Source organism: Rhinopithecus bieti, unplaced genomic scaffold, assembly GCF_001698545.2.
Source record: "Rhinopithecus bieti isolate Rb0 unplaced genomic scaffold, ASM169854v2 scaffold_59, whole genome shotgun sequence".
Lineage (NCBI taxonomy): Eukaryota > Metazoa > Chordata > Mammalia > Primates > Cercopithecidae > Rhinopithecus > Rhinopithecus bieti.
In genome coordinates this window covers 925,107-951,113 of record NW_016803115.1, presented here as the reverse complement: position 1 = coordinate 951,113, position 26,007 = coordinate 925,107, and the positions used below count along the sequence as shown (strand labels likewise).

The 26,007-nt window shown below is 36.3% G+C and overlaps 1 protein-coding gene across 1 annotated transcript in view; it reads right to left on the bottom strand.

Moving 5' to 3' along the window:
* RELN (reelin) overlaps positions 1-26,007 on the bottom strand; it is a 529,597-nt gene that overhangs the window by 183,187 nt on the left and 320,403 nt on the right. The window contains exons 12-17 of the mRNA XM_017851861.1: positions 22,050-22,201; positions 14,792-14,904; positions 13,248-13,456; positions 12,353-12,481; positions 10,929-11,038; positions 1,316-1,382 (exon numbers count right to left, since the gene is read on the bottom strand). Coding sequence (XP_017707350.1) covers positions 1,316-1,382; positions 10,929-11,038; positions 12,353-12,481; positions 13,248-13,456; positions 14,792-14,904; positions 22,050-22,201 — 780 coding nt within the window. The remainder of the gene's footprint in view (positions 1-1,315; positions 1,383-10,928; positions 11,039-12,352; positions 12,482-13,247; positions 13,457-14,791; positions 14,905-22,049; positions 22,202-26,007) is intronic.

Sequence of the window (26,007 nt, the reverse complement as noted above, 5' to 3'; positions counted from 1 at the left end):
GTTTTGAAACATAGATGGAAATTTTCAATTCTTCACATACTGTATAAAAAATTTCCGTTGGGCAGAGTGATGTCTTTGTTAATTAAAATCACTGAAATATAGTTAGAAAGTTAAAAAGCCACACTAATCTCAATGTCAACAAGTGCTTGGCTCATACATGCAATTTCTTTTTTTTCTTTTTGAGATGGAGTCTCACTCTGTTGCCCAGGCTGGAGGGCAGTGACGCGATCTTGGCTCACTGCGACCTTTGCCTCCCAGGTTCAAGTGATTCTCCTGCCTCAGCCTCCCTAGTAGCTGGGATTACAGATGCATGCCACCACGCCCGGCTAATTTTTGTATTTTTAGTAGAGATGTGGGGGGGGGGGTCTCACCATGTTGGCCAGGCTGGTCTCGAACTCCTGACCTCAAGTGATCCACCCACCTCAACCTCCCAAAGTGCTGGGATTACAGGCATGAGCCACCGTGCCCAGCCTGCAATTTCTAAATGATCAGGTTCAAAGCCCTTTTATGAGTTCTCTACTCATTAACAAATTAACTAATTGATTAATTACTCTTTTTGTTGGAGGGACAAGAAAAAGTACACTAGATGATCAGCTGTTGAAAACTTATCTTTATAACAGATTGCCTGTGGTTTCAGGAATTCCCAGAATATTTTATAATTAAATATTAATATAAGAATGACATAATAAATGTAAATATCCATTTTTTGGTGTAAACATAAAATAATTCACTGGTGTAATTAGATATTACATTATTAATGTATAATTTCAGACTTCATATTCAACAGCATTGTTTTGTAAAATACTTTATAATTTATTAAAGACCCAAATGATTTTCAAAAGTAAACAAGATTCTTAAGTTATATTTAAAGATGATGAATTTGCTTATCAAATCTGCTAAATTTGGCCCAGTCCAGTTTCCTTTAGCATTGGATCTATGGGTCATTACTGATTTTTATAATTATTTACAAAGCACGCTGGGAATTACAATGTGACTCATGAACACCCAAACAAGTTTATGGAAAGGGATGCAACTACAGGCAGGAAAAGCAGCCATCAAGCTGTGAGGAATTCCAATTTGTTCACAAATTCACATGAGGAATGCTAAATTTGTCCACAATTTAGCCTAACATAAAATGTATTAATTTTCGCTTAAAAATTCATTTGAATTACACTTAAATTCTATTAGAAATATCCATTTTTTTTTGTCTTAAAGGACCCCCAATCCTAAAAAAGGTTATTAAATGACTTGTGACTTCAATATGTAAATTACACATCAAAAAGGAGAAGCGTAAGTATTATTTTAAGATGCTTACTTGCAGCCATGTCTAGTGCACTGTCCTCTGCCAGAACAGAATTTGAGACATGATGGGCCAATATAAACTGTGGGGGGAGAAAGAGAACATAATTACAAAAACACAGAACACTACCAGTACAATTTTGTGAAGCAATATCCATGCAATATGGCCCCTTGTGTGTATGTTGTGTGCAGGAATTCAGGGTGACATATGGAGTGCTGTGTGATAAGGTAAGTGCTTAGTTACAAAGCTGCTGAAACGGTTACAAGTTACACAGATAATCCTTTTAAGATTTTAACATTTCATATCAAAGAAGATAGGAGCTTATGAATTCCTCAATAGATTCTATTAGACAATATTTGTGCTTCTGCCTTGAACATTCTACAAAGTTTATATTCTTTAGGTAGAAAAAAAGAATTTACAAAGGACCAATCTGACATATCACAATATGGAGAAATCATGCCATAATTTTCATTCCTATTAGGGGAAAAATCTATAACACTGTGGATGACTATTACATATATTTCTAAATATTAATCTACCTTTCCTGGAAATGAGGAGTTAAGAATCTGTTGTTGAGCCTAAAGTTTCCTCCATCATGCAGATTTTTTTCCCTAAATGCTGGGCTTGGCTGATAATAGGATGTTACAAACCTAAATTTGAATCTTTGGAATGCTGAGAAAAAGGGTACTGATTGTTGAATGGTAGGTTCTGAGATACTCAGACTCCAATACATTTAAATATATTAATTATTTTGTTAATCAGCAAAATTAATAATATACCAAATGGTGCAAAAGTGGTATTAAACTAATGAGAAATTCAAGATGTAATAAAACCTCGTGTATTCAGTGTTTTCGGCATAAGCAAATTTATAACCCGTTATCATTTTTTTCTGTCCTGTAGTCATTTCAAAGTATTTAAATAATTTTATTGTAAAATAAACTTTCCTGTAGCCTATGCTCCTATAAGCACTTAATACCTGCCAATCAACAGGTGGAGTAATTCAAATTCAATGCATTGCAGGCCAATGGAAAGCTCTTGGTGATGGAAACTGCTGGTTTAGGAAGAGATTAGATAGCAGGCTGAGTTATTAAAGGTATTGGTTTCAGGTGTCACATAATCCGGGCTTCAAATTCTGGCTTCACTCAGAAAACTCTGATAAGTAATTTATCCTGTCTAAGCCTCAATATTCCTACTCCTTAAAGTGGGATAATAATATTTCTTGGAGGAAATAAGTAAAGAAACATATTATGCTTAGCAAGGTACCCAGCACTATATGGTTACAATCAGCACCATACTGAGGTCAAGTATTCCTTGACACCCTCTTGTCCTGTTGTTTTGATGTGCTCCACTGTGCACCAAGGAACAAGAAAGGGGCTGGCTCCATTCTTCTTCAGCCTGGAAAAGCATACGGATTGTTTTCCTAGCACACTTGATTTTATGGCTGAAGATATGCTCTAAGAAATAGGGTACCCATGTCATAGTTCAAAAAACCTCCATCATAAAAAATTCAACGATAAATTAAGACATTCCAAGTCAATGAAAAAAGTTGCAATTAAGAATTTTATTGTCATCCCTTCCCACTAATGATGAAGCCATTAGGACTCATAACAGGCTTCTTGTTTCCTAAGAGTGTGAATAGGATAGAATAGCTTTCTTCACTATTATCAGTAATATAGTCAAGTTGAAAAAATATTAAAAATGATAAGAAATGTACTTTGCTTTAGGACTTTTCATTTAGCTAAGATTTTTAGGGTAATTTCCAAAGTAATTTCTTTACACACTAGCAGAAGTTGACTCTGCCATGAAGGAAGAACATATCTAACAGAATTATGACATTGATCTATTTTTCTCTATTTTTTTTCTGTGACATAATTCTGGAACTACATAGTGAAATGGGAGAGATTTCAGGGTTTTTTTTTTTTTTTTTTTTTTTTTTTTGGCAAGTAAGCACACATTTCTCTTGGGAGGGAGTATGTGTCCTCTTCTTCCCTTGTAAAAGAAGCCAAAAGGTAGGTCCTGTTTCTGTGAAAAACTCACATAGAATGATAACAGAATTAAAGAGATTCTGTACCAGGTTTTGCATTCAGCCTACCTTGCTAACCATGTGCATTCCATATATCTTTGCCCTTTCCCATTCTACTCAAAGCATGATTCCACTCAAAGCATGGGAACTCAGGGGATGTGTAGTGAACACTTTCTGAACTAAAATTGTGTTGTAACAGCCTTCTTTAGGAAATTGAAACATTCTTTTCATAGGCTTACATGTGCTTCATTGCACTCTTAATTTTCTCACATACTTTTTCATTATTCATTTCTAAACCACTTTGATAATTATCAAAGTAATAAAGGTTCATTATAGAATCCTTAAAAAGTGTGACAGCAAGAAAAAGTCACTCATATCCTGCTATCTAGACGCAAATGCCTACTCCCTAGAGCTAATGAACAGGTGCAATACCTAAAATGCCATGCAAAATGTTCTACCAATGAAGAAACTCCATTTTAACCCCTTCATTTTAGATGTTTTTGCAAATTAACTATGTTTATATCCATTTAACTCATATGGTCTTTGAGGGTGGGCCTTCCATTGGTCTGTTTTTTGGATACATATTGGGAAATAATTCACATTGGTTCATCAGCAAGTTATCTTTTCTAAAGTTTTTCTCTAGTTTCAAGAATTAGTTGTTTCTCAATGTCTAAATTATTAAAAAATAACAGAGATGTGATTAAGACATGGAAAATCAACATTAAACAAGGGTGTACATTTTTTCCATTTTATAAAATTGACCTCAAATCAGTGGCTATGCTAAATTTGCTTAGCTATTGACATTTTGTCCCTTCTCCTCTCTTTCTCCCTTTCTACTTACTTGTAGTATAAGCCTTCAGCCAACTTATATGCTCTCTGAAAATAGGAACGCTATTAGTCTACCTGTAATTAAAATAAGAAACCAAACAATCAGGCAGGGATTCATCATCTTATCTCATGGCTTCCCAAAACTACAGCTTCTGTTTGTAAGTCTTTATTAAGTGTGTCTTCCTAAGAAACTGAATTTGTCAGCCTCCTTCTTTGGACTCTCAGCTTCCATGGTCTTTGGGGAGATGAGATCTTGCTATGTTGTCCTGGAGTATAGTAGTTATTCATAGATGAGATGATAGTACACAGTAGCCACAAACTCCTGAAATCAAGTGATCCTTTTGCTTCTGCTTCCTGAGTAGCTGGGAATACAGGCACGTGCCATGGCTGACTACCAAAAACATTTAAAAAGAGTAGGTTGAAAATTATTGCCTCTTCATACCCAGTACATCACTACTACAATCAGCATTTGATAAAGCCACTACACTAAGGATATATATCGCCAGTGAACACATAGACAGTCTTTGCCACTGAATGCTCCAAGAACCAAGGCCAAATGATCCTACACAGCATACATTATAGTTACATCCTCAAGAGAAAAAAATTCCATCCAAACGAAAGTAAATTAAAAAAAAATAAGAGACAGTATCTTGAGAAGGAAGCAGCAGAACAATTCTGGAAGCATGCAAAGACAGAGTGTTAAAAAATTATACTAATGCTCTAAAATAGATCCTAATCAAAATGAAATCCTTGAAATACCAGATAAAGAATTCAAAATATTAATTTTAAAGAATCTCAGTGAGATCCAAGAGAGAGGTAAAAGCCAATACAAAAACATCAGACAATCAATTCAGGATATGAATGACAAATTTATCAAAGAAATAAGTATTTTTTTTAAGAAAACCCAAATCCCAAACAAAAAGGAATTACAAAATATGGTTGAAAGTTTTAACAATAGACTAGACCAAGCAGAAGAAATAATCCCAGAGCTTGAATACAGGTTTTCAAGTTAACACAGACTGAAAGAAAGAACAAGAATTTTAAAATGAACAAAACTTTGAGAAATAAGAGATTACGTAAAGTGTCCTAACCTATGAGTCAAAATTATTACTGAGGGAGAAGAAAAGCAAAAACTCTGGAAAGTCTGTTTGAGGAAGTAATTGAGGAAAACATCCCTAAAGTCTTGCTAAAGATTTAGACATCCAGATACAAGAGGCTGACAGAACTCCAGAAAAATACATCGTAAGGACGTCACCAAGTTATATAGTCATCAGACTATCTGGAGACAGCATGAAAAAAAAAATCTTAAGGTTAGCATGAGAAAAATGTCTAATTATCTGTAAAGAAAATTCCATCAGACTAACAGTGGAATTCTTAATAGAAACCTTATAAGCCAGAAGAGATTGGGATCCCATTTTTAGGTTTCTAAAGAAAAAAACTGTTAACCATGAATTCTGTATTCCATTAGAATTTAGCTTCATAAACGAAGAAGAAAGTCTTTCCCAGACAAGCAAATGCTAAGGGAATTCATTACCACTAGACCAATCCTACAAGAATTGTTAAGGGAGGTCTAAACATAGAAATTAAAGATCAATACTCACCATCATAAAAACAAATGACAGTATAAAGCTTACAGGTCTTATAAAACAATTACACAAATGAGGCTGCAAAGCAACAAGATAACAATTAACATTATAACAGGAACAAAAACCCACATGTCAATATAGTTCTTGAACAGAAATGCATTAAATGCTCCATTTAAAAGACACAGATTGGCAGAATGGAATAAAAAACACAATCCAACCATACACAAACACTGCTTAAAAAAACCCCACCTAACTGGTAAAGACACTTATAGACTAAAGATAAAGGGATGGAAAAAGATATTCCAAACTAACAGAAACCAAAAATGAACAGAAGCAGCTATACTTATGTAAGATAAAACAGACTTTAAATCAACAACAATAAAAATGAAGACAAAGTTATTATAAAATGATAAAAGGATCAATTCAACAAGAAGATATAGTAGCAGTCCTAAATATATATGCACCCAACACTGGAACATACAGATTCATAGAACAAACACTACTAGACCTAAGAAAATAGATGGGGTGCAATATATACAATAGTAGTAAGAGACTTCAACATGACACTGACAGTCCCATACAGATCATTGAGACAAAAATTCAACAAAGAGACACTGGACTTAAATTGGACTTTAGGACAAATGAACCTAACAAACATTTACAGAACATTCTACTAAACAACCACAGAATATACATTTTTCTCATGAGTGCATGAAAGATTCTCCAGGATAGGCCATATGTTAGGCCACAACACAAGTCTCAATAAATTTTTAAAAAATCAAAATCATATCAAATACCTTCTCAAATGACAGTAGAATAAAACTAGAAATTAATTCTGAGGGAAATCTTATACTACACAAATACATGAAAATCAAACAACCTGCTACTGAATGATCTTTGAGTTAATGACAAAATGAACACAGAAATTAAAAAATTTTTTGAAATGAGTGAAAATAGAGACATAACATAACAAAGCTTCTAAGATACAGCAAAAGCAGTGCTAAGAGAGAAGGCTATAATCTTAAATTCCTACATAAAAATAGATCACAAATCAACAACATAATATTGCACCTCAAGGAACTAGAAAAACAAGAATAAACCAAATCCAAAGCTATCAGAAGGAAACAAATAACGAAGACCAGAGCAGAACTAAATGAAATAAAGACCAAAAAAAAAAAAAAAAAAAAAAAAATTCAAAGGATCAATCATATGAAACGTTGTTCTTTTAAAATATGAACCAAGTTGATCAATCACTAGCTGGATTAAACAAGAAAAGGGAGACTATTCAAATAAGCAGAATAAAAAATGAAAAAGGAGACATTACAACTGATACCACCGAAATACAGAAGATAATCAGTGTTTACTATAAACATCTTTATGTGCACAAACCAGAAAATCTACAGAAAATGGATAAATTCCTGGAGACATACCTCCTCCTAAGATTGAATTAGGAAGAAATAGAAATCCGGAACAGACCAATAACAAGTAGTGACACTGAATCAGTAATAAAAAATCTCCCAACAAATAAAAGCTCTCGGGACAAGACTGATTCACAGCTGAATTCTACAAGATGCACAAAGAAGAACTGGTACCAATCCTGCTAAAACTGTTCCAAAAACCGAGGAGGAGGGAATCCTTCGTGACTCATTCTATGAAGTCAATATAAACCCAAACCAAAGCCAGGCAAGGACACAACGAAAAAGAAAAACTGCAGACCAATATCCCTCATGAACACAGATGCAAAATTCCTTAACAAAATATTAGCAAACTGAATCCAACAGCACATCTAAAAGATAATACAACATGATCAAGTGGGTTTCATTCCAGGGATGCAAGGATGGCTCAACATATGCAAATCAATAAATTTGATTCACCACATAAACAGAATTAAAAACAAAAAGCATAAATGATCTTAATAGATACAGAAAAGCATTTGATAAAATTCAGTATCCTTTCGTGATAAAAGCTCTCAACAAACTAGGTGTAGATGGAACATACTTCAAAATAATAAAAGCTGTATATAACAAACCCAAAGCCAACATCATATGGAATGGGGAAAAAGTCAAAGCATTCCCTCTAAGAACTGGAACAGGATAAGGATTCCCACTTTCACCACTCCTATTCAGTATAGTACTGCAAGTACTATCTAGAGCAATCAGGCAAGAGAAAGAAATAAAAGGCACACAAATTTAAAAATATAAAGTCGAATTATCTCTGGTTATGATATGATCTTATACCTAAAAAATCCTAAAAACTTCTCTCAAAGACTCCTAGATTTGACAAATGACTTCAGTAAAGATTCAGGATATAAAATCAACGTACAAAAATCAGGAACATTTCTATATATCGATAATAAATGGAGGATAAAATCAGGACATCAATCCCATTTACAATAGCTACAAACAAAATACCTAGGAATACTTTTACCCAAGGAGGTGAATGATTTTTACAAGAGAAACTATGAAACACTGATGAAAAAAAACTGTAGGATAAAAACAAATGGAGAAACATCCTATACTCATGGATTAGAAGAATCAATATCATTAAAATGTTCACACTGCCCAAAGCAATCTACAGCTTCAATGCAATTCCTATCAGAATACCAATGTCATTTTTCACAGAATTAGGAAAAACAATCCTAAAACTCATATGGAACCAAAGGAAAGTGAATAGCCAAAGCAATCCTAAGCAAAAAGAACAAAGCTGGAGGCATCATATTACCTCACTTCAAATTATACTACAAGGCTATAGTAACCAAAACTGCATGGTACTGGTATAAATATAGACACATACACCAATGAAACAGAATAGAGAGCCCAGAATAATGCCACCTACAGACAGTCAACTGATCTTCAACAATCTTCAAAAAAAACATACACTAGGGAAAGAACACCCTATTCAATAAATGGTGCTGGGAAAATTGGATGGCAAATTGCAGAAGAATGAAACTGGACCAATACCTCTTACCATATACAAAAATTAACTCAAGATGGAATAAATATTTAAATGTAAGATATGAAACTATAAAAATCCTAGAAGAAAACTGATACGGTTTGGATTTGTGTCCCTGCCCAAATCTCATGTCAAACTGTAGCTCCCAATATTGGAGGGGGGCCTGGTCAGAGATGACTAGATCATGGAGGTGGATTTCCCCCTTGCTGTTCTTGTGATAGTGAGTTCTCACAAGATTTGTTTGGTTAAAAGTGTGTAGCACCTCACGCTTCACTCTCTCTTCTACTCTGGCCACGTAAAACGTGCCTGCTTCCCTTTGTCCTTCTGCCATGATTGTAAGTTTCCTGAGATCTCCTAGCCATGCTTCCTGTACAGCCCAAGTAACTGTGAGACAATTAAACCACTTTTCTTTATAAATGACCCAATCTCAGGTAGTTCTTTACAGCAGTGCAAGAATGGATTAATAAAGAAAATCTAGGAAAAACTCTTCTGAACACTGGCCTAGGCAAAGAATTAATGACTAATATCTTAGCACAGACAACAAAAACAAAAAGACAAATGGGCTTTAATTAAGCCCAAAGTTTCTGCACAGTAAAAGAAATAATGAACAGAGTGAACTGACAACTTACAGATTGGGAGAAAATATCTGCAAACTATGCATCTGAGAAGGGACTAATATCCAGAATTAACAGTGAACTCAAACACCTTGACAAGAAAAAACATACAGTTCCATTAAAAAGTTGGTAAAGGACATGAGCAAACAGTTTACAAAAGAAGACATACAAATGGCCAACAGGCATATAGAAATGCTAAACCTCACTAATTATCAGAAAAACGCACATTAAAATCACAATGAGATACCATCTTACACCAATCAGAATGGGTATCCTTAAAAAGTAAAAAAATAACAGATACTGGTGAGGATGTGGGGGAAAAGGAAACTCTTATACACTGTTGGTGGGAATTTAAATTAGGAAAACCTTTGGAAAACAGAATAGAGATCTCTCAAAGAATGAAAACTAGAACTACCATTTGATCCAGCAACCTCACTACTGAGTATCTACCCAAAGAAAAAGAAATCAATATATTAAAGGGAAATCTGCACTTGTATGTTTATTGCAGCACTTTCATAATAGCAAAGTCATGGAATCCACGCAAATGTCCATTAATGGGTGATCAAAGAATATGTTACACACACAAACACACCATGGAATACTACTCAGCCATGAAAAAGAATGAAATCGTGTCTTTTGCTGCAACATAGCTGGAATTGGAGGCCATTATCCTAAGTGATATTACTTAGAAAGTTGTAGACCACATGCTCTCACTTATAAGTGGGAGCTAAATAATGTGTACACATGGACATAGACAGTAGAATAATAGGCACTGGAGACTCAGAAAGGTGGGAGGGCAGAAGGGGGGCGAGGGATGAGAAATTACCTTGTATTCTATTTGGGTGATAGTTACACTAAAAGTCCAGACTTCACCACTATGCAATATACTCATATACAAAACTACATTTGTATCCACTGAATCCATAAAAAGAAAGACAAAAACCAAAGAGTTGGTGACTAATAACAAGTATAAGAAATGTACAGACATGCAACCTGAGAGCTTAAAATATCTTCTGTCATTGTCATAAGTGGTATCGCCTTTAAAATGATGCAAAATTCCAAAAATTCACTTGAAAATGAAAGAAAGATAAAACATTTAAAAAAGGTATATATCCAAGTTTTCTTTCTATACTATTTTCTGAAAAGGAGGTAAAAGTTTCACTAGTTTTTTTAGAGATGATGTTTCCTTCTGTGTGTTGTCTGCATATAAAAGAAAAGCATTCCAGATGTTGTGGTAGTTACTAAGAGAAGAATGGGTCTTATTTTAATACATGCAGTATGGTAAGTATTTATGTTAATTTTGTATACAACATTCAAAGAAAATGTTAGGATATCCCTTGTCATCAACTGTGAATTTCAGTTTCAAGGTTTTATGCATTTTTTATTTATGTATGTTGAAACATTCTAGCATCTAATACTGCTGACTCCATTGGCTTTTCTTTTTTTTTCTTCCTGATTGCACATCCCTGGGCTTCTAACAGAATGCAAAGGAGAAATGGAAGAAAGGGTGTTTAATGAATTGCAAGACCATGACTTAGAAATGTGATTAAGTCTGTGCTGACAAACAAAAGCACAGGAAGACTCTACATCAATGGCATGTGATTATGACAGGCATAAACACTAACCATTATCAATTGCCCACATGTTTCCAAGGATTGGTCCTGTTTGTCTCCAGCGAATCCTGGTGTTCCGGGTTAGTGCTGCGTTAGGAAGGGGAATTGTTATTCGGTTCCACCTGCAAGAAATTTAGCACAAAACCATCTTCACAACTATGTTCATGTCTTTTGAATGTATTTTACATGCTTTTCATGCTCTAGTTTCTGTGTGTTTAGAAAAGCACTAAAGTTTACCAATAAACTCTTTAAATTCACTTGTGGAATTTGTTTATATCTTTAAAACAGACATACAACTTGTAAAAACATCCACAGCATGCCAGAGTAATGGATTTGTTATTTTATATTATTTTAAAAGATTTTTAAGTTTTAATTTATTGTTAGAGATGGGGTCTTGCTGTGTTGTCCAGGCTGGAGTACAGTGGCACAATCATAGCTCACTGCAGCCTCAAAATCCTGGGCTCAAGCTATGCTCCTGCCTCAGCCTCCTGAGTAGGTAGGACTACAGAAGCATACTACCACACCCAGGTAATTTTAATTTTAAATTTTATTTCTGTAGAGACAGGGTCTCACACTATGTTGCCCACACTGGTCTCAAACTTCTGACCTCAAGAAATTCCCTTACCTTGGTCTCCTAAAGTGCTGGGATTACAGGTGTTAGTCATCGTACCTAGTCAATTTGTTCTTAATAGTGAGCAATATTTAGTTTTTATATATTCTTTTAAGAAATTTTTCCATCAGTACTCAGACCTTAGATATTATCTTATGCTAGGCATCTGTGCAGAGATGTACTGCTAATTAGCATCAATTACTTTTATTTTTTGCTCTCCCACAGCCCTACACACATTTAAAAGGGGATAACAAAGAAAATAATTCCCAACTTAATTTTGCCATTCTTGTAAATATTTTTACTATTCTCATAATGCTTATTCTGTCATGTGGCAAGTATTTTATATAATCATCTTTAATTCTCCTAATAGCCCCCAATGAGATATAGTATATCCTTAATTATGCAGAAAAAAGGGGAAAGTCAGGCAGAGTAAATATTGTTACACAGAATGGAATCCAGGCCCAATTTCAAAACTTAACTTTCTTCCATTTTTTCTATGCTGCATTTCTCTATAAGTACTGTGGCAATAAATCTTTTGGCAATAACCACAGAACTGCCATATAGAATTTAAGTTCATGCAATTCAAAATATAAGTCAAGTACATAAAGAATGAATGGCCTCACAAATTGCAATTTTAATCTTGCATCCAATTTACCAAAGATACTATCTTTCTTTTTCTTTCTTTCTTTTTTTTTTCAAGACCACTTTTAAAGAGGTTAGGTTTCTTACCTATTATGACAAAAATGCTAATTTCAGGATTACTCATTGATTTTTATTCTGCAACATGGATTCAAGTATTTCAATATCTCAGAGAGAATGTACTCACCCACTGTAGTTTTCAGAGGAGTAGACAGTGCTGTGGGGGAGGTGGGGTCCAGCACAGATCTCAGGTAAGCATTCAGTGTGAAGGAGGGACCAGGAACGTCCATGGTTGGTAGAAAACTCCAAGCTGACACTAATAAAACCAGAACAAGCACACACAAAAGATGGGGGAGGGTAAAATAACAACAACAACAAAAAAATGAAATTTTCAACTCTGGTTAAGTACATTAAACATCTGTAAAAACAGTGTAAAATTTTTTAAAGATGCTGTTTCCTAGATGATTGTTTTGTCTTTCACTAAAGTCTGACCAGCTTTCAAAGGGCAATCAGTTAAATTACTGCTATAAACAAACTATGTTTTAAAGACAACAAATGGTAACTTGAGTTTGCGCTCCTGAGTTTGATAGGTGGCAAGGCAATTACCATGTCTCACACTGTCACTTCATCCTGTGAATGTGACACTGACAAAATTCTTAGAAAAAATACTAGCAACACTTGGGCAAGTGAAACTGAGAAGTCGTAGTTCTTAAAGCGCTAATTGATTTCCATGCTTATTATTAGGGGGTCACTAGCCGACAGGAGGTCAAGCTTTTTTTCAGTTGCTTTTTTTTTTCTGTCTTAGCAATCTGTTGTAATGGATGGTTGCCACAGCACATGCAAACACCTCTGACACGTAAGATCAAGCTCTTAGAATGAAGCCATTCCTACTTGAAATCTATCCAATCATACTCCTCATATTAATTGAAGAACTTTTCTTTTGGGAAAAGAGTGTTATTTCATCAATGAGTATTTTAACTTAAAATCCAGTTAAAACTCTACTTAGAAACTACCTCTTATTTAATAGTCAAAACTGCAAGCTCATTTTTAGTTTCGTACACTTACAAAAAAGGGCTTCCTACCTGTTACCAGGCTGATGTGTTCCACATCCCAGATTGATGGAAAACTGTATCATGTGAGACATTGTAGAAGGGAGAACAGGCAAGACATGGAAAAAGTCTACAGCCCAGACATTCCTATTATGTCCTTGATGGTTCTTTTGCCTGAGACAAAATTTGGTAGCAGGAGTCTGAAGTTCAGGATTGATGACCACAGAAACCAAAGATGGAACCTTTCAAACAAAGGAGACCAGAATCACTCATAATCCTTTCTATGCTAATCCATGTAAATTCTCCTAGATTTGACCTAGTAAACACCATGTACGTAACTGCCATTTATTAAGCACCAGGAAATGTCCTTTGTGTTGCATTTGTTATTTCATGAAGAAGATGCTATCCTCAAGGAGCATTCAATTTAGTGACTCAGAATTCCTCCTGTGCACGAGGTGGGGGCCTCTGTGTGTGTTTGATCAGGCTCTCCCTGCCTGAAGATAAACTGATATAAGGGCTTTAAGAGTTATCTAAGCATGTGCATCCATTTTATTTAATTAGCACAAGACAAAGGCAACTTGACATTTATACTTTATCATCAGTCCTCTTTGAAAGTGGATTGGTATCATGCTAAGGGCTTTCCAAACTAGTACTGTGAAAACAGGACAAAAGAGCCAATGAGTCAATGCATTATAACTCACAAAGCTGACTTGATATGAGGCATGAAGATGACCAGGGCAGGTGTAGTTCTACCTTGCCACTGCTGGAAACATAGTCCTTTATGAAATCCCAAATGGTATAACTTGGGTTACCCTTGCACATGGAATGTGCTGGATATTCACTCTGGTTGTTTCCCATTTTAACCTTGATGTTTGTTTTGTCTTTTTAACTTAAACCCTGAGATGTTAGATGTTAGCTGTGTTTAAGCTTTTAAAACTACTTAGGGTACCATCAGTGCGAAGAAAAGGCTAACGAATAATGAGTATGTGGGTGTGGCTTAGGCACAAACAAATCTACTTTTACAAAAAATAATTTTACAACTTATGATGAGTATCTCACATAATTTTGAAGATGTTTGCAAATAACCAGAGCTAACACCTGTTCTATATCCAAAGGGTAAAGAAAAAAGGCCAACCTCAAATCGGTAACTCTAACTAGCAAAGAAAAAAGGAAAGATAATAATAACCTGTGCTTCTACACTGTCTTCTACCTAGGAGATCTCAAAATGCTGGACAAATACTCATTATGACTGACAGCAAGTGTGTGAGGGGGCATAATTAGAGCTACATTTAGGGCTTTCTTGGGGACAAGAATAACTGTCAGAGTATCGGGTTCTGCCTTACTGTCTCTGATGGACTGTAATTCACTCTTCCTTCCTGATAACTCATTTTTCATTTGTATCAGGAAAAAATATGAATGATAAAATGTCCATTTCACTTTTAAAGAAACCTGGCGACCTCTGGCCTGCCAGAACAGGGATGTATCTTCTGTGTCTGGAGTAGTCTTTGTAGTTTTGACCTGGGCTTGTCCAAGGTGGTCTGAGGTGGTCTATTTGCCACACAGACTGGCATGTGTACCTTATATGAGGAATAGGAAAGGGTATCCAGTGCTATGTGCTCTTTTCTTCCTTCAATTTTTGCATACAGGATTATGTCATTTTCATGAGAATTTCCAGGGTCACAAATTCCTCCTGCACAAAACAAAAATTTTAAGTTGCTAGTACCAACTAGCATCCATAAACATATCAAATATAGTGATAAATTTCAGAATAAAAAATCATTATAGTACCCAGATGTCACTTAAGAATAACCCTAAACAAAGGTAAACAAACTCAAGGAAATAAATTATAACGATAGTTCAAGTAGGCCTTGCTAAACATCAAAGACTTGACATTTGTGAAGGCCAAAGTAGCTATTTGCTTCATGAGATTACTCAAATAATTGTCTACTTTGAGCAGCAACTACATGTCCATGTTCTAACCCACATTAAAAAGATGTGCTCTGCTTTTTAATAAACTGTTATTTCTTTAATTTGAGGTTTTTATGACCAAAGTTCAGAACCTATTGGCTATGGTTTTAAAACAAGGGTGACGATTTCTTGCATCAAGGAATTCTGAAGTAGTGTTAGTTAAACTGTTGCACATAGTATCTTTAATATTTTAGCATATTATTTGTATTTTAAATGCAATTCGTTTTACATTTTTCATTTTTATATTTGGTATCTCATTTGATTTAGAAGGTACATAGAGTGTTTTGTTCTCTATTACTCTATAGTCACGAAAAACAATATGCCATTGAAGCTGAAGAGCAACTACAATCACCCTGATGATGGCATTGAATGACAGAGCAGGTACTTGAAGCTAAGATCATGTAACTAACTAGTGGAAGAGCCAGGGGTACATGTATGTCTTTGAACCCATTATTTTCATGACTGCATTCCATTAATAATTCTTTTTAAAATACTTTATTTTGTAGAGATGGGGTCTCCCTATGTTACACAGGCTAGTCTTGAACTCCTGGACTCAAGAAATCCTCCTACCTTTGTCTTTTAAAGCATTGAGATTGTAGGCATGAGCCACCACACCCAGCCCCAGTCAATAATTCTCGCTACTGCTTGCTTCTATCAACTGTCTGCACGACCTGAATATTAAAGGATGACATGTCTAACTAGAAGCCTCTCTTAATCCACCATTAGCCTTCGTGATCGTACCAACCAAAACAGCAGGACAATGGGGATGTACATGTATTTCCTAGCAAATATTCTATGCTTAAGTCCTCACATTTATAACACTAACTTCTTTTTCTTTTATTATTATCTTTCTAAAAAATTTCTTCAGTTCCTAAATCAACTACCATCAATGTTAATTTTTATCTACAGGCAACTGCTGTTGCTAATACTCTCTGACGACAGTAAAACAACATCAGTATTCTAGAATAAAACTACCCTCTGAGAGTTAATTTAGTAAAATACACAAATAATGGCTGAGACTCAGCATCTGATATTAAATAAACTAAGAAGAAAGTGTCAATTGTTTGTAAATGTCTGGGTCAAACTCAAACTGAGCAATTGGGTCTGATCCTGGGGATAAATGACTGATATGTGATATTAAGCGGGAAAGTTAGAACTGAATTAGTACAAGAAACTTCATTAACAATAGAAGGAATATTAGACAAAAGCAGATATCAGAGGGCAAGACTTCCATAGAAAGTCCATACACTGGGTAGGAATAGAGAAGTCCTTAATGACCAAGGCAAATCTTGGGGATTCATTTGCAAAATGTCCCCCCACAGTGGAACAGGATGCATCAGGCTATCATGGCTCTGGAACTGCTGCCATTAAAATTACTGGGTGATATATATCTTTTTTGATCCCATAAACATTGATTATTCCCTCATGTTTAGCAGTTAAATTTCCATAGTCTATTGATGAGAATTATGATTTGTTCATAAGTCTCCTCTGAGCTTAGAGCATGAGTTGGTCTCCAATATGTCAGCTCTGGAGTAACTAAGAAAACTCATTTTCTGAATCTATAAACCTGAGACCTGTACAGTTGACTGCAGTAACCTCATTAAGGTCACCTATGAGGCCCATTCTGATTGGCCAGGTGTATTCTTTATATGACACATCTTATTTCATCTTCCAAAATGCAACAACTTTTGATGATCTAAATTAATAATTTAAATAACAGATGATTTATATTTGACTTTGAAAATACACTATTGGAATTACGTTGTACAAACATTCTTAACTAAATTCTTCTAGGTGAATTCTAAAATTATTTGGCGTATCTAAGTATACATGAGTTGGAAGCAACCCAGGAAGCTGGCTTGATGGCAGAAAAGCTAGTGTCTGACTGAAAACTAAGCCCTTTATGACAAACTGGAGAAGGCTGTAGGAATCTGGGGGTAAGCCTGTTACGAGAGTTTCTAGCTGAGCCAGGGAAGGAGAGAGTTTAGTACACATTCTCATCCCATTGGTGTGTTCCTAGAACAGCTCAGTTTATGGGATAGCAGTGAGTTACAGGATGAAGCCACGGGAAACTGACCTCTCTATTTGATCTGAAAGGTTTTACAGGTAGATCGAATGTTCCAGCTCACGACACGCTGATTTTATATTTGAGTCATTTGTGAGAAAACTGCCCAATAATTTTGTTTATTCCCAAGGAAATCTGTGGGTTTTTGTTTTGACAAAGAGTTGATGTTGCAAATGGTGGTTGGTACCGTCTGGATCAGGGTTTCTTTTGGAGCCAGACTCCTTGAGTATTATTAATGATAACGTAAGGGTGAAAATGTCTACTTTTCATTAGGTACTTACTAAGAACCATGCACCATGTAAAATCAAGTACAACCATTATCTCTTTTCATCCCCTAACAACATTTTCAGGTAAGAATTAATATAGATTCACTTTGCTGAGAGTGAAACGGAGGCCAAGAAAGGTTATATAATGTGCCTATAGTCCCAAAGTAAAGCATGTCTTTAATGTTATTCTGTTTGACTTCAAACCTTTACTACCACTCAATAGGTAAGTCTTGGAGGATGGTTTTTGCAAAGCATTGAAATCTGGCATGCTACATATGTTAGGCACATGTAATTTGGCATATAAATATTTACTGGATTAGGTAATTTGAACTGAGAATGGAGAAGTCAGGTATGGTGACAAGGTATATCTCATCCTAATAATGTTTACTGTTCAACAACCTGTAGAGAAAAATCTTATGATTTTGACATTTATATCATATATTCAAGCATTTCCTTACATACTTCAGTGTTATGATAAATACAGCTACTAAAGCCGTTCTAATTGATGGTCTCTGGAGAAAAGATCCACATGAAAATGAAATTCATATTAGAAAGCAAAACTTTTAAATTGAAGCTATATACATATATATATAAATAAAATGGGATATTTATAATGATATATTAAGGATTTACCAAAAAAGGACAAAAATGGTGAATAATCACAGGCAGTGTGGGTTTAGTGCACCATACCTAATGACACAGACACTGAACTATCAGTGTTCTCTAATTTCATTAATCCGTTTTCTGTAACTTCTCTCTGCTCTCTTAAGAACAGTTCATGAACTGCGTCTGCCCTTCAGAGATAACTGAAACACACGTGAGAGCCACACCCAGCCCAGAACGGCAGAAGAAAAAAGTCCTAAAGGAGCCAAGACTTTAAAATGATGACAGATTTTATCTGAAAGATTCTTCCGGGAGCAATTTATAGTTCTGTGAAGTGTCAATGACAGCAGCTTCGACAGGGAGATCTGGATTCTTCTTCAGCTTCATAGCCTTTGGCACCTTGTGGAAAGGTGTGACTCAGAGGCATCTTGTACAGAAATTAAGGTGCAGGAAGATTTCAATAAAAATGAACAGGGCAGTCTGGCTTAAAATATTTTAAATATTGTTTTCAGTCATTTTAAAAGAATAATAATTGGCAGTAAACTGTGTTGTGCTGCCCTAATTGCAGTAAAAATGCAGAGAAAAGGGTACAATGTGAGCTAAAAGAGCTGGGCATATAGCAGATGCCTAGTAAATATTTGTTGAGGAACAATAAACAAATACATGAATGAGTTGATGTCTATTAGGTTATTTGTTGTCTAATTCACTGCATTCTGGTTCTAAGAACAGTGCTCTATACTTGTCCTCAATGAATCGGTGTTAAATACGTGAATATATGAATAAAGGAAATAGATCTTGAATTGAACTTGGAAAGTTGAGCAAATTTTCCAGAAATGTGCTCACAGCAGACTGATATGAACCAAGGGCAGAACATATAGTCAGGGCCTGAGAGGGAGAGAGTGTGATTGAGTCCAGATTAACAATCAGTCTGATTTTCCTAAGGTACTGTATTTAGTGAGGGGCTACTTATAACTATCTCATCTTAAATCTCTTTCCATATGTCTTTATTTCTCATCAACCAACAAAATTTTAGTCTTTTCTGTAGGTCCAGTTCTATCCTATCTATCCTACCCTATCCTACCCTATCCTACCACATCCCATCCTACCATAACCTACCCTATTCTTACTCTACCCTATGCCACCCTATCCTATCCTATCCATCTGTTCTATCCTAAAAACACCTTTCCTGGGTGCTGCTGTTTCTTCAAGATCCAGCCACCATTTATTTTCTTCTCTCTACTGATAAAACTCTTGAAGTAGCAGTCCTCCTCTTTCAGGGACATATTTTTATTTTTAACTCCATGTATTTGGCTTTCCAGGCACCACACCATTGGGAAAACTCTCTCCAAAGTCACTGGTGGCTTCTCAGCCTTTATGCTGGTTGATCTCTCTCTCTGTGACATTCCTTATACTGCTGATCATCTCCCTGCCATCCCACCCTGAACTACTTTCTTCCTTCCTCCTTTAGGCTCCAATGACACCTTCTGCCCACCTCTGTTTATGTTCTTTCTCAGTCTGCTTTACTACTATTTTCCCCTCTACCTATACCTAGAGATGAGGGTTCTCCCTAAGAATTGTTTGTCATATACCTTCTGCCTGGGAGAACACAGCAGTTCTAGTGGTTCCAGTTATCACCCGCATATGCATGATTTTCAAATCTGATTCATATCCTGAATAGAATTTCTCCCTTCCTATGGTATTCCAGAAACTTGATCTTAACATAAGTAACATCAAAATATTCTATTCCACACTTACTCTCTTATACATATATTTCTTTTCTAAATCTAGCAACCCTACCCTAACTGATCTCTTGCCCTTTAATTTCCGATTATTTCAATCTTTCATCATATTTGGGCTAGAATTACCTTTCTAAAACACAGGTGATGTAATACTGAACTAACAGGAATTTTCTGATAGCTCCATACTACCTAGAGAAAGAAAATCCAAACTCCTTAGTAGGAATTAAAGAAAATCACTACTCTGGCTCCAATTTGCTTTTCTAGTTCCATCTTACATTCTTCCACTTATTTATACTGCGAAAATAATCCAGCCCCAAACATATCACATACCTTTATTCTTGTGCCTTTTTTTCATAATGGCTTAGCTTGGAATTCTCTTCCTTAAATTTAAATCATGTCCATCCTTCAGGGGTGAGTTCAAATGCCATCTCCTTCATGAAGCTTTACCCTAATCCCTCCACTGCAATAACAGCTTCTGTTATACTCCCATAGCATTTCATTCCATTACAGCACACTGCATTCTACCTTATAGTCACATGGTACTTGTGAGTGAGAACTCTGATTAATTTTTATATCAATAACAACAAAGATATACTGAGTCTAAATATTTATTTGGCACTGTTTTGAGTGCTTTTCATACATTAACTCATTTGACCAGCAACTCTGTGATTTAGGTGACATTATTCTCCCTATTTGTATTCTCTATATATCCTAGCTCAAGGCTCTATATTCAATAGGCATTCCTTACTGTTTTAATTGAATGAAGAGGCTTTTACTTGGGATAATGTACTTCTTTGGGCTCATTCAAATCAATTCCCCATCATAGTCAATACTGTTTTAATTCCTTGATTAATAATATGCTTTGTTCCAGGAAAAATTAAAGATTACTTAATCTCTTATATAAATATGACAATTATATAAAGGAACTTATGTAATGATGAGTTAGTCTCATATAAATCACCAAATATGGCTAATTTATTATAATAAAATCAAAATACAGTATGAAATATATCGTGTCAAAAATGGGCAAGAGGGAAAAAACTTAAATGACGCTGGCACACTAAATGTTTATTACAACTTTTTTGGAGGAGGGCTTAAGGTTTTCCAGGAATCCCTTTTGATAAAATGAGAGCCAGTTTGAATTCTAATTATGTAAAGAAAATGAGCTCTGGGCCTTTAAATATACAAACCAGTTCAGAGTGAAGGCGAGGTTATCCTTAAATGTGAGATTACATTACTTTATTTTATATGCACAATTTCTCTGTTATCAAACAGATCATTATGGAAAATGAGTTAGCATCACATAGGTAATATACTTGAGAACAGGATACAATCTGAGGTTTCCCATGCAACCCTGAGCTGTATGACTATCAAAAAGGTGAAGTGAGGAATACGAAAGAAATAAATCGCCACTGCTGAAGTGAGACTCAGGAGATCTGTTTGTCCTGATGAACTGACATCTTCGCTAGTAAGTTCAAAGGTAGACAGTGTTTATTTCCTGTTTCACTTCCAGATGTTGCCTGTGCTTTTCCAGTCACTCAACAAAGAAGGCATGTGACATCTACTCACATTTCTGGAATGACATCAGTGAGAGAATATGTAACTGTGGCTCTTGTTGACTAAAAGGATTAACTTTGGAGGTCACAAAGTTCAACCTTCTAACTCCTTTTTGGGTAATTTTCCAACTATATTTGCTCTACAATACTTTGAAGAAAACTATAACTTATGAACACATTTTTTTCTTAATGTGTTTGCAAACATATTAGAAAATAGAGAGTATTATTAAAGTATTAACCTAAATTTCTCAGCTTCCTACTACAAAAGAGTTATACAATGATGAGATATTCATGAAAACAAAGGCTCACCTTGATGACTATTTTGGGGAAGCTAGGAAAAGAAATTGCTTTTAGCTTTTCTCTCATTGTCTTTTCAGCTATAACCATAGAGGGAGAGGTAGAAGGAAGGTATTACAGCATTTTTTCTTAAGGCCTCACCATGGCAAGCCACAGCTGGCTCCAGTGGGGCTAGCCGGATACATGGGTGAGTACCACGGGCTTCTGCTCTGTCTGCAGAGCTCATATTTCATGAATGTTCATTTTATGTAGTTGACAACAAACAACCTTACTTCCTCAGGAAAAGGTGCTGGCCTAGGATCTACCCCAGGGTGAACAAAGCTTGTGCAAAATGTACCTACCCATCACAAAGTAAAACCTCAGGTTCCCGTAACCAGTAGTGTCCATATATGGGGTGCATAATTTCCTCTCTCCATCTTTGAGGAAGACCATTGATAAGCCTGATTCTATTGTTCCACATTCCGTACCAATGACAGCTCCCAAGACATCCCATCTGAAAAAAAAAAAAAAAAAGGATTTAAGAGTTAGAGTTAGAATATTAAGTCAAATCTTTATAAAGAATAACATTTTGTTTTTAGTGAGGGACACTTACTTCGTAATGAATAATTCTGAAATAAAGATATGGCACTTTATTTAAGTAATGAATAAACTTTAAACACAAATTTTTAGGTAGTGAATAACCTTTAAACACATTACATTCACAGTTATAGTTTTCCTGTAGAGGGATGAATTTAATCAATATTGTATATGGTGTGTCTACTTGTGATCAGAGCCATGCTCCAGACTGATACACTTTTTATTCTTAAAGTACTTACAATTGAGTTGGGAAATCAATGAACTAAGGAAACAGTGAATTATAAAAGACAGACTCATAATATAAATACTTACATGATGTTTTACATATTGAAAATAGTAATAGAATGAAAAGTCATAAGAATTGGCAAAAGTCTAGCAAGTTTTCAAAAAAGGAGATGGGATTTAAACCGGCTCTCATCAAATAGGTAATTGGATATGTAGAAGAGAATAAAAATAGCTGGCTTTTATTGAGTGTCAACTACCTGGCCAGATCCTTTTCAGGGTCCTTTACACATTAAAGTCATTTAATTCTCACAGTGACCCTATGAGATAGTCACCATTACTACCCCAATTTTAGATGAAGAAACTGAGATGAAGAGAGGTTAAGAATGACTAGCACGGCCGGGCGCGGTGGCTCAAGCCTGTAATCCCAGCACTTTGGGAGGCCGAGACGGGCGGATCACGAGGTCAGGAGATCGAGACCATCCTGGCTAACACGGTGAAACCCCGTCTCTACTAAAGAAATACAAAAACTTAGCCGGGCGATGTGGCAGTTCAGCCACATGAGGTTAAGCCCTCTGAACCTTAACTCATTTTCTATCAAACAAACTCAAGGTCATTCTTCAAGATGTCCTCAGCTACTTGGGAGGCTGAGGCGAGAGAATGGCGTAAACCCGGGAGGAGGAGCTTGCAGTGAGCTGAGATCCGGCCACTGCACTCCAGCCTGGGAGACAGAGCAAGACTCCGTCTCAAAAAAAAAAACAAAAAAAAAAAAACAAAAACAAACAAACAAAAAACAAACAAACAAACAAACAAACAAAAAAGAATGACTAGCAAAGGAAGAGGACAGTATTCAAATCCATGCAGTCTGACTCCAGAGCCTATGCTCTTACCACAGTCGCATAACGTGTTGATGAAATCACACGAGTATAGGCTAAGAAATGGGAATGACCCGCAGGCACGGTGGCTCACGCCTGTAATCCCAGCACTTTGGGAAGCTGAGGCGGGCAGATCATGAAGTCAGGAGATCGAGACCATCCTGGCTAACACGGTGAAACCCCGTCTCTACTAAAAATACAAAAAAATTAGCTGGGTGTGGTGGTGCGTGCCTCTAGTCCCAGCTACTTAGGAGGCTGAGGCTGCAGAATGGCATGAACCCAGGAGGCAAAGGTTGCAGTGAGCCCATATCGTGTCACTGCACTCCAGCCTGAACAACACAGTGAGACTCTGTCTCAAAAAAAAAAAAAAAAAAAAAAAAAAAAAAAAGAAAGAAATGGGAATGACCTTGACACTATTAACAGTGCAGACATCAGTAGACCTTGGTGGAGGATGTGTGTTGCGGAAGAGGAAAAAATACATTTGAATAGTACAGTGGAAAGAATCCATGGAGAGTCTGGAAAGAGGGGAGTTCAGACTCTATTTAGTAGACACTCAGTGATATTTCTAAACTGCATATATGATTACATCTCTCCTTTGTTTAAAGTCTTTCAGGGGCTTCCACATTGCTATCGGGACAAATTCCAGGTTCCTTATGCAGAATACGCAGTCCTTCTCGGCCTGGTCCAAGAACACATTTCTAGCCCAATCTCTTGCCTTGTACCATGTCTCTTCTGCCTTGTACCCAAACTCTTTTGCCATATAATGTGAATTCAAAGTCACTAAAACATTCTCTGTCAGCCCTCTGAACCTTAACTCATTGTCTATCAAACAAACTCAAGGTCATTCTTCAAGATGTCCTTGAAATATCAAACACCTTTCTGAACAGTCTTTCCCAAACTTCCTGGCTCCTCCTACCCAGCCCCACACTCCATCTCAGACTCAGTTAGATTCTTCCTTTGTGATCTCATTTCTCACAGTACACTACCATCGTTTCTTTACATTCCTTTCTTTATCCCTGATATGTCAGCTTCTAAGACAGGATCTGCATCTTATTTTTGTGTCCTTAGACCCTAGCTCAGTGTTCAACACCCAGCAGATCCTCAATAACTCTTGTTGAGTGATGGCGGGATTAAGGGATTCCATCTTCAGAAAATAAATGAAACTTGTAGAGTGCCCTAACTGTATCCCGTCCTCACTTTCCTTTGCTGTCTCTAGCCACATCTTTGCCCTATCCTCTGAGACAATTCATGCCATTAGCACAAATTGGCACAAATTGGAAAGCAGCCTTTCCAATTGGCACATTGGAAAGCAGCCTTTCCAACTGGCACATTGGAAAGCACCGTCTTCTGCTCCTGACCACACATCAGGCAGGTCTGACCACCACTTCCACTCAAAGTCCCCTTGTATCTATACTCAATGCCTACTGCTACTATTGCTGTCAGGCTTTGGCACTGCATCACCTTACAATCATAGCTCTGATGGTTCAGCCTCTTCTTTCCCTTAGATATTTCCTACAGCATCTGCCTGTCTAGATCCAAGCCCTGCAATGACCACCTGGTCTTTAGCTTCTCTGTTAGTCTAGGTTCTAGGCACACACTTTAAATGCCCAAAGTTTTCAGGTTTAGATCTCTTTTAAAGTTTCACAGGCCTAGATGAATGGTCTTATATAGAGATTTGGCCTCTCTGCCCACAACTGCCTCTTCCCTTACTCATACTCTTTCTCCACCCTTACTACCAGTCTGTCTGATTCCTCTTCCCTCGCCTTTTCAAGGCGGACCCATCTGTTGCCACACAAGTCCCAGCTGTGTCAGTGAGAAGTGAAAACAAAGTAGAAGGTCAAAGACAGCTCCATGGTTAGGCGAAAAGGTGTTTACAGCACACTACATTCAAGAGGACTCTGAAACTACGCAAACAAAACCCCTGCAATACATGTTGGCTATAACAGAAGTCATAAACTGGTGTTTGGGGGAATGACCATAAACTTTTGACAGACATTTAGGTCATTTCTATCTTTTTTGTTATTATTAACAAGGCTATATAAAGGTCCTTGTATGTTTACATATGCATGTGGGAGTTACCCTATCAGCCCTTCTTAACTGGTGTCTGTGAGAGAAATGAGTCCTAATACCCCAAGGCACCCATTATATTAATGAATTGCTTTTTCTCCTTTGTATCTAGAATTGCAGGTGCACCTGCTTTAGGAGAATTAAGGACGTAGTGCGATAATTTTCTGTGTTCTGGGGTTAGCACAAAGGAATCTCTGCTAAGAAAGGCTGGTAGAGCATATATCTGGAAGTGGAGTTGCTGGGCAATGTGGTACTTCATTACTGCTCTTCAAAATGGTTGGATAAATTTATGTTTGCACCAGGAGGGTACAAGGTTCCTATGTCCCCACAAGCTTGCCATCACTTCGTTTTGCCAAGTTTTAAAAATCTGGCCTATTAGATGAGTATGAAATTTTACATGATTAGTAGTGAGGCTAAATATATTTTCATGTTTATTGGCCAGTTGGGGTTACTCTTATCTGAGTTGCCTATTTATGTCCATTTTGTATTAGGATCGCTTTTTTCTTTCTCTCATTTTTTTATGATTTGAATTCTTTATATATTCCAGGTAGTACTCTTT